Here is a 9,439-nt window from a genome sequence, read left to right as displayed (position 1 = left end):
CCCGCCCCAGCAGCAGGCACAGGCGTCACAGCCAGTAAAGCTGATCTCAGCCACCTGTGCTCAGTGGTCCCAGAGCCGCCCCGGCCCCCAGGCTTCACTATGCTCCCCAGGTGCTGCCGACCCACACCTGTGTGGCAGACTAGCCTCACTTTTTTTTGACCACCCCACCCCCACCCCGTGAGGAAAAGCCCGGCTTTCTGCTCGTTCTGTCTGTCGGGCCTGGGAGAAGCCCCCGTAATGGCTGTCAGTGCCGCCCGGGACGGGCCCCCTCCGTGGGGCTACGTCACACGCGTGGGTCCTGCTGTCAGACCTCGGCCTGCGCTGCCTGTTCCCAGGCAGAGAGGGGGAGCCCGAGGCACTGGACTCAGGGGAACCTGGCCTGGGATCCCTGGTCAGTGAGACTTTTGCTGTTTGGTTTCAGTAACCAAAATTTAGACAGACAGCACCGTGGCCACCATAGAGCACTGGAAACTAGAGAGAACGCTGTGCTCCTGCCTCCCCCTGGACCCCCGCCACCCGCGTTCACCCCGCAGCAGCCTGTGTGTCTCCTGGAGCTCAGCCCTGTCTAGAGGCGGGCTCCGGCTCACAGCCTGTCGCCCCGCAGCCAGGCCCAGGCTGCTGGGTGAGGGCAGGCCGAGGCCTCACTCCCACACCCTCCGGAGCCGGGGAGGGGGAAACGGAGGTGACCTCACACCCACAGCAGCCCCAAACGAGACCCCTGTACAGAGACCACTGCAGGCGCCCAAGAGGCGAGGGGAGGCCAGCGCCCTGGCCCCCGGGGGCGTGATGGGCAGGACGTGCGGCCAAAGAGACCCGGCTGGGTGGTTTCATCTCGGGTTTTGAGATAATCTTAGACCGAAAAGTTGGAAGACAGCATGTACCTTGAACTTGGGCCTCGAGTCCAGCCCCTCAGAGGGTATTGTCTGTGGCAGCCACTGTACCGTGGGCTATTTATTCCTCTCCTCCAGCCCGAGGTCGTGGCCACACGAGCCACACCGCACCCTACTTGGCCTCGGCCACCAGGGGCTCCTCGGCAGTCCCGTGCTTCCTGAACACGCTCTTGCTTCCTGGCCCCACGAGAGGCTCCAGCCCATCTGGTGCTGTTGTGACACGTGACACGTTTCCTGTGTGTTTCGGAAGCACCGGCTTCTTCTCCCGGGAGAAGCGCCCTCCCGGGTTCAAGGGTGGCCTCCGGCATCTGGGGGTGGTACCCGGCCGAGCCCTCTCCCTCGCTGACGCCCTGGGAAGATGGGCGGGCCCAGCTGTCCTGTTCGTGTGGCCTCTAGGCAGCTGTGTCCCACTGGGTCTCACGGTTACTCGGTGCGTGAAGCCCGCGGTAAACAGAGGACACCCTGCCCCTCCTCCATCCCCTCTTGGCCGCACAAGGGCCGCGGTGCAGATGCCCTCTGTTCTTAGCTTCCCTCGCCTCCTCCCCCATCTCTGCCGCCCCCTCCCCGCCCACCCGCCCTCCTCACAGCCACACGCCGGGCAGACTGGCGCTCGCTCACCTACTCTCGGGGACAGGCAGCACCTCACGCGTCCGCGTCTTCACGGGACTGTGGTCTCCGGGGTGACTCCTGCGAGTGGGCAGCCGGGGTGAGTCACGGCCCCCGCTGACCCCCGTCTCCCCCTGTGACCGCAGATCGCGCCCCCTCCCTCCCTGGCGGAGCCCCTGAAGGAGCTGTTCAAACAGCAGGAGGCCGTGCGTGGGAAGCTGCGCCTGCAGCACAGCATCGAGCGGGTAAGCGGGCGGCCGCGGGCCCAGGGCACCCGGCCCGGGTGGGTCTCAGCTCACCAGCCCCTCTCCTCCAGGAAAAGCTGATCGTCTCCTGCGAACAGGAGATCCTGCGGGTTCACTGCCGGGCGGCGAGGACCATCGCGAACCAGGCGGTGCCGTTCAGCGCCTGCACCATGCTGCTGGACTCGGAGGTGTACAACATGCCGCTCGAGAGTCAGGTGGGTGCCCGGGCCTGTGGGGGGGGGCGTGCCCCCGCCGGGTGACGGGTCGGCACTGGAGCGGCGCTGGGGTCACGGGCTGGGACTCTACTGAAAGTTCCCTCTGAAACTCACGTGTGATCTGCACGCGCAGCAGCTGGAGCTGCTGCACCAGGGCTTCCTCAACGAGGGCCCCAGAGAGGCTGTCACGCTGGGGACCACCATGCTGCTGCCCCCGACGGGCATGCGGGCCCAGGGCGTGCCCACCAGTTGGAGCACACGGTGTGCCTCATCTGTCCACTCCAGAGTCCAGCCCGCCTCCCTCCGCCCCCAGGGCTGTGTTTGTCCCATGAGGTCACACCCTTCCCCAGCCGACCCCTGTCCCCGTGGCACCTGTGCCCATTAAGGGCCCCACCCATCTGCTGACACACGGAGATCTAAAATGTGCAGAAAGCAAGTCAGTTCCCATCCTCCCTGATGTTCTCTCCTACCCCGCAGCCACTGTGACTCTCAGCCCATCAGCCCAGAGCGTGTCATTCTGGGCCAGGCCTCGGTGCTGAGTTCCCTCCTGACAGAGGCCCCTAGTGACCCCAGGCCCACAGGTGGATCACATGGACCCCTGGGTGTCTGAGCAGCATTCCCAGGTTGGCCGCGTGGTGACGTACGGTGGTTCAGTTAAACCTTATTTCTTTTTAGTGCGTTAGAGTCCGTACATGTAACCTTTAAGGATACATCTGTAAAAGCTTCTACGTTTAACATACTATATGCATAGTGTTTCCCTAAAGCAAAAACATTTGTCCACAAAGTATTTTAGGGATTGGGTGGAAGTTTTGCTTTTTTGCATCTGAAAGAAAAAAGTATCTGCTCACCTTCAAGGGATTGCTGCGTTTCCTCTGAATGTCAAGGAGACAGGACTCTCAGGCTGCAGCCTCCTCCCCTCAAGCCCCTTTGTCGTGGGGCCTGGGCTTCCCCCAGGCAGGTGGTTGCTGTGGCTGGGCGAGAGAGAGACTTTCCCGCCCTGAGACCCAGACCCGGGAGGCCCTGCAGACCCACCCGGCAGGAGCCTGTGGGGACCTCCTGCTCCCGAGGTTGCCCTGCTTGTAAACCACAGTCCGCTGTGGGCGGCCTGCAGCCACCCCAGGCCTCCCAGACGTCTTTCAAAGAAAAAGTCACTGCCGCTTTTTACCCTCGCCGGCTCGCCCTGGGGCCTCCCCAGGAGACGGAGGGGAGCCTGAAGGCGCCGCCGGGGTCCCGAGTCACGGCCTGGAGAGCTGGTGGGGGAGGGAGGGCCCTGCTGGTCGGCCCTCGACCGGGGGACACGGGGCTTGACGTGCCAGGCAGGCCCACCCCTCCCGACGCCCACACGTGCCTCACTCTCCCGCCAGGGCGATGAGAACAAGTCGGTGCGGGATCGGTTCAACGCCCGCCAGTTCATCTCGTGGCTGCAGGACGTGGACGACAAGTACGACCGCATGAAGGTGAGCCGCGGCGGCGGGGCCAGGGCTCTTCTGGGCGGGGGCGGCAGGGCCGTGTTCGGAGGAGGCAGCTTCAGACTCGCCCTGAGCCCGGCTGACAGTGAGGGAGCCAAGGCCTCCCCACCCCCATGTTGCCTCTTAGAGTGTCTTCCCTCCTGTCCAGGTGTGCGGGGAGCAGCTCCTGTCACCAGCTGGCGGTCAGACCTCTGTGGGACCCCACCTTGAGCCCTCCTCAAAGGTCACAGCATCCACCCATCACCCTGCCCTGGCTGTGCTGACCAGTGCAGCGGGCAGAGGACGGGGGGGAGATAGAGAGAGATTAGCAAGTAAGAAGCAAGTCCTTGTCTGCACCCGGGGTCCCCTGTGAACAGAGACCGGCAGTGACGTGCCCGTTACAGAATTAACACCTAGAAGCCGGCACCCGGGAAGTCCCAGGAGGCAGGGCCCGCTGCGTGGAGCTGATGGAGGTGTGACCCAGGCTCCCACGCTGGGCTGCCAGCCTCACCCCTGGCCTCAGTGACCCTGCCTCCGGCACTGCGGCAGCGCACCCAGAGGGGGGCGGCCAGAGGCCAGAGCAGAGAGGAACCACCCTACAGGGCGTTGAGGCCCAGCTGAGGCCGGGCCCAGGCCGCGTTTCTAACAAGCTCCAAGGTGACCGTTCGGGGGTCCCACGGTCACTCCTCCCACCACCAGCCAGCCTGAAGGGAGCTGCACGGGAAACTTTCCTATAAAGAGAGAAATAATTTAAAGTTAGACTTACAAAGACAATGTAAGTCTCATTTCCATAATGTGCCAAGAACTTACAAACCAATAAGAAAAAAAGATGGATAGAAAAAGGAATTGGTGAAGTACGGAGAGTGCAGGGGCACAAAACGGCCACCTGCGTGGCCACTGGTCTCAGAGCACAGTGTGGACGAGGTCCTGTTCGGGAGACAGGCTGCCCTCCCTCAGTTCCTGCAGCCCTGGGACAACTCCAGACATGCCGGTCATGTGTCACGGGGTTTAGCCTAACAAAGAGTTTCATTTTAGTCACTGAAAACTCAGGGGTACGTACAGTTCAGTACAGTGGTGGAAACCCAGCGGCCCATCAATTTAGTCAAGAGATGGAAACGCTATGTAACACTTTAAATGAGGTGAAAGCAGCCGGACTCCTGAGGGTGTCTGAGCTGTCACGCTTTTTGTTAACGTCTCCATGAGGATGACGAGTGGCCCAGGCATGCCGAGGAGGACACGGCTGGCCGCTGGAGCACGTGGGGCTTGTTTCCAGAGCACTTTTTTAAACTGAACTATTTTAAGCAAAATTGTGATACCTGGCCCTACATGCTTGTGTGCACATCTAAGAAAATAAGATGCACACTGTCACGTCGTTAACTCTGTTCACCTGAAGTCTGGTCTTCCGCCCGCTGTGCTCTGTGTCACCCGCCTGTACCCCAAACGCCACCCCCCCACCCCCCCCACGTGCTGTTGGTAACCCAGGTACCGTCATTATTTCAGTTTCAACATTCTCCTTTCTTAACATGAAATACAGAGTACGCCTTTAGTAGTATAACTGTTTACCTTACTTAGTACCCGCTTAAGAGTAAACACATGAACATTAATTTTTAACAACTAAGTGCATTTCTAAAAGCATAATTTCCACTGTGAATGCAAATGAAGCCAATGTTACCAACCATAAATAAGATAAATGGAAAATGAAAACAGAAGAGCAGAGCTATTATAAATTCCGACTAGAGGCTGTGGTGAAACCCCCAGGGGTGGGGGCACAGAGCAGGGATGACGGACAGACCCCTGTGTGGTCAGCAAGGCCACTCACCGCGCAGGATGAGACCCAGACGCGGAGGTCGTCCTGAGGCCAGAGCGCGAATGGGTCCCCTGCCCCGAGCTCCCGGGAGGCGCTGCGGCAGGGGGAGTGGGTGCGGGGGCGGCCGGGCTCTCGCCTCCCCTCCCCTCACCTGCTGCATTTCCTGCGTAGACGTGTCTCCTGATGCGGCAGCAGCACGAGGCCGCGGCCCTCAACGCTGTGCAGAGGATGGAGTGGCAGCTGAAGGTGCAGGAGCTGGACCCCGCCGGGCACAAGTCCCTGTGTGTGAACGAGGTGCCCTCCTTCTACGTGCCCATGGTCGACGTCAACGACGACTTCGTGCTCCTGCCGGCCTGATGCGCTGGGGCAGCTGCCCGGGTCACAGGCGAGCCCCCCCAGGCCGCCGCCGAGTCCAGGCGGTGGGAGGAGACCACGTCCCCGGGGGGGACACCCAGGGAGAAGCCCGCGCTGGGCCCCTGGCATGCGGCTCTTTCACACCCGCCGCCACGGGAGGACGAGGAGCCGGGGACGCGGGCACGGACACGGCAGACTCGGGCTCTCTCCGGCGGCTGCACGGGCATCTCAGGAGCTGCGGGACGGAGAGCGTTTTTAAAATTCCTTGTTCCATTTCTGATCGACAAAAGAGAATAAAATCAAGGCGTCCACCCCTCACCAACAGCGGCCTCTGGGGTCGGAGGGTGGGGAGAGCTTCGGGCCGGCTGCGTCCTGTCGCCACGAAGCTGCCGACGGCGCCGGCCTGAGACCTGGGCTGGGACGCCGGGCCGGGTGAGGGCCTGGCTGCGCCGCCCGCCCGCCTCGCAGGGACACGCAGGCAGGACTCCGGGTTGTGTTTTTAATGGAGTCAAATCCACGTGGTTTGTATATTTTTTCCTTTAATCTTGGGCATTTTGTTTCTCTTTCTGAGAACATAACTTGAAACACTACAGAGCCAATAATCATATAAAAAGTGTACCCGTAAACGCTGTACAGTTTTATACACGTTCACAATGTACTTTTGCTGCCTTCTAGATAATTTATTTTGCAACACATTACTGCACAGTTGTAAATAACTTATGTACTGTAACATCACTTCAGTTATGTGTAAAGAAATAAATAAATTAATTAAATGCTCTTTGTACACGACAGGCCCCTCAGGAGGGTGGACATGGCTGTGAGGGGAGAGATCCCGCCCTGCAAATCCCAGTGTCTTCCACTTTTTTCCTACCAAATGAGTAGCTTTTAATTTTGAAACAAATTATACTCCCCCCGCCCCCCTTTCCTGCCCTCCACTCAACAACTGGGGCTGCTGGCCGGGACGGCAGGGGTTGCCCAGAGGCTCTTTCCCAGGGCCCATCAGAGCGGGCAGGAGACAGGCGAGGCGTGTGCTGGGGGCAGCAGGTCCCCTGGGTGGCACGGCTGTGGAGGGACCACTGTCTCCCGACTCCCCGTGGGGCTGCCACGTGGGAGTCCCCACCCGGGACGCGTGTCCCGCCTGAAGACCGGCTCGCGGGGCAGGAGTCGGAGATCTGAGCCCAGCGTGACCTGGGGTCTGTGCTCCTCTCCAAGGAGGGTGTGCATAGGGCCGGGCCAGGGGCCCCTTCTGAGCAGAGGCGTCTGCCCTGCCCGCTCCATCCACAGTTCCCATCCAACGGCTGGCTCCAGCTGGAGGGCAACGGGTGGAGGCTGCAGGGCCAGGCAGGGGGTCTGGGGTGGCCCTAGCCCTTGCCCGAGTCCTCGGGCACCTCGCTCCCTCCCCCGTGCTTCCTGTACCTGGCGGGGGTGGGAGCTGCAGACATGACCCCACTCGGGAGTGAGAGCCCAGCCCTGTGCCACCAGCATGCCCCACAGAGCAGCCCCGGTTTCCTCTTTCTGGGCTGCCTGGCCCGACCCAGGCCCTCGGTTTCTGCCTCAGAGACACCCCGACTCTGCATTCCCCTTTGTGCGAATCCCTGCCCCCCGCCCCCGGCTGGTCCCACCTCGAGTGGCCCTGGGGCGGGGCCAGAGCCTTCACTGCCCAGTGTCTTTCTAAACAGCATGAATTAGGTCGCACCTGTTCATCTGGCACATCCTGGCATCAGCAACTTCAGGCCACCCCGCAGAGACCCCGCACTCAGAGAGGTCCCGCCCGTTGTAGGTGCTGGTCCCGCTGCAGCAAGCGCATCTGGAGGTGTACCCCATGCTCTGGCGCGTCTACACCACAATGACATTGTGACATCACGACATCGCTTTCCTGGCTCTGCGTGTGACTTCCTGCCATGAGAGACAACGGCACAGATGCTCTCGTCACATGGCTGTGCAGGGGTGGGCCCCAGAGAACAAAAAGGGATTAGTATCCAGGATATAAACAGAGAACCCGTAAAACCCAACCACAAAAAAAATAAAAAATTCAAAAATGGGCAAAGGACCTGAATAGTCCTTTCTCCAAAGAAGAACAAACGCTCAGCATGACTAATCACTAGGGAAACGCAGATGAGAACCACAATTTGATTCCCCCTGACGCTCATTAGGATGGCTACTAACAACGACAACAGAAAACAACAAGCACTTGGTGAGGACGTGGAGAATCTGGAACCCTTGTGCACTGTTGGTGGGAATGTAAAATGGTGCAGCCACTGTGGAGAACAGTGGAGGTTCATCAAGTACACTTACCATGTGATCCAGCAATCCCACTTCTGGGTACATACCCAAAGGAATTGAAACCAGGGTCTCAAAGACATACCTGTACACCCACGTTCATTGCAGCACTATTCACAACGGCTAAAACATGGAATAAACCCAGCTATCCACTGACAGATGAATGGATAAAGAAAAGGCAGCGTATATAGACACTGGTATTTTTTCAACCTTCATAAGGAATGAGGTACTTGATAGATGCTAGAGCATGGATGAAACTTAATGACGTTATGCTAAATGAAATAAGACAAATACTGTATGATTCCACTTATATGAGGTACTCTGAGGGGTCAAAATCAGAGAGCCAGAAAATATAATGGTGGTCACCCGGGCGGGGGGGAATGGGTGCTGAAATTCAGGCTTCGGATGTCAGACCCGGGGAGAAAACTTGGGTTGATTGTGCGGAAACAGCCTGGGGGGTGGGGCTGGAATCCGGTGCAACTGCAACTGAGGGTGTACGCAGAGGAAGCCTGGGTTGCCTTGGAGGCCGGGCACCATTGTTCGGGGGGTGCGTGAGAGGAGGAGCGGGACCTGCAATTGTAGCCTTTTCCCCTGCGTGTGGGATGGCAGAGAGCGGGACACGGACTGCACGGGCTCCAGGATTGGTCGCGAGCCACCTCCACTCCCATCGCATACGCTGGGGGTGTGCCTAAGCTGACACCACTGTCGAGGAACCCAGGACCGGTTACCAGTCGCCACATCTGCACACCCCTAGCAAGGGGAAAACAACCAGCACACACTAAGGAAAGAGCTGACAGGTATCCACACTAAAAACAGCCCTGGTACCAAATACATGAAACCCACAGGAGCTACACAGGGACGCCCCCACATGTAAACAGCCCTCCAAAACCACAGGAGATAACTGTTTCTCCTAAACACACAGAGTAAGAGAGAGAAGAAGAAGAGGAACCACTCCCAGTTAAAAGACAAGAGAATTCTGCTGAAAGAACCAATAACACACACCTCTTCACTCCAATAGACACTGATTTCAAAAAGGAAATTAAGGAATTAAGAAAGGCTATCGGGGACTTCCCTGGTGGCACAGTGGTTAAGAATCCGCCTGCCAATGCAGGGGACACGGGTTCGAGCCCTGGTCCGGGAAGATCCCACATGTCGCGGAGCAACTAAGCCCGTGCGCCACAACTACTGAGCCTGCACTCTAGAGCCCGCGAGCCACAGCTACTGAGCCCACATGCCTAGAGCCCATGCTCTGCAACGAGAAGCCACCGCAATGAGAAGCCTGCGCACCGCAACGAAGAGTAGCCCCCGCTTGCCGCAACTAGAGAAAGCCCACGCACAGCAACAAAGACCCAACGCAACCATAAATAAATAAATAAATACATTAAAAAAATAAGAGAACGGCTATCGACAGAAATGCACAGTACTATATAAAAAAGAAACAAACTCTGAAGGGTACCCCAAAAAATTAGAAAACTCATTTGCAGAGACAAAAGCTGAGCTAAAGGCAATGAATAGCAGAAGAATGAAAGTGAAAGTAGAACAATGGAAATGAGGAAATGACCCAATCAGAAAAGCAGAGAGAAAGCCAAATGAA

General features: G+C 58.6%; 1 protein-coding gene and 1 long non-coding RNA gene across 17 annotated transcripts in view; one reads left to right on the top strand and one right to left on the bottom strand.

Annotated features, from left to right (window-relative positions):
• The window catches only part of ANKRD11 (ankyrin repeat domain containing 11), a 166,495-nt gene extending 160,157 nt beyond the window's left edge, over positions 1-6,338 (top strand). For 14 of the 16 annotated variants that reach the window (XM_082437674.1, XM_082437676.1, XM_082437683.1 and 11 more), the window contains 5 exons: positions 1,643-1,741; positions 1,813-1,956; positions 3,321-3,413; positions 3,574-3,736; positions 5,383-6,338. In XM_082437674.1, coding sequence (XP_082293800.1) covers positions 1,643-1,741; positions 1,813-1,956; positions 3,321-3,413; positions 3,574-3,736; positions 5,383-5,972 — 1,089 coding nt within the window. In that variant the 3' untranslated portion in view covers positions 5,973-6,338. The remainder of the gene's footprint in view (positions 1-1,642; positions 1,742-1,812; positions 1,957-3,320; positions 3,414-3,573; positions 3,737-5,382) is intronic. The other 2 variants (XM_082437678.1, XM_082437677.1) reach the window with 1 other exon arrangement.
• On the bottom strand, positions 1,488-3,314 carry LOC309648726. The gene is made up of 3 exons (XR_014256769.1): positions 2,805-3,314; positions 1,796-1,970; positions 1,488-1,577 (listed from the first exon to the last, which is right to left on the bottom strand). It is a non-coding gene; the product is annotated as an uncharacterized lncRNA (long non-coding RNA).
• Positions 6,339-9,439: the final 3,101 nt, after the last annotated feature.

This window comes from Balaenoptera physalus, assembly GCF_965194825.1.
Source record: "Balaenoptera physalus genome assembly, chromosome: 19".
Taxonomy (NCBI): domain Eukaryota; kingdom Metazoa; phylum Chordata; class Mammalia; order Artiodactyla; family Balaenopteridae; genus Balaenoptera; species Balaenoptera physalus.
This window is presented reverse-complemented; position numbering and strand designations above follow the sequence as displayed.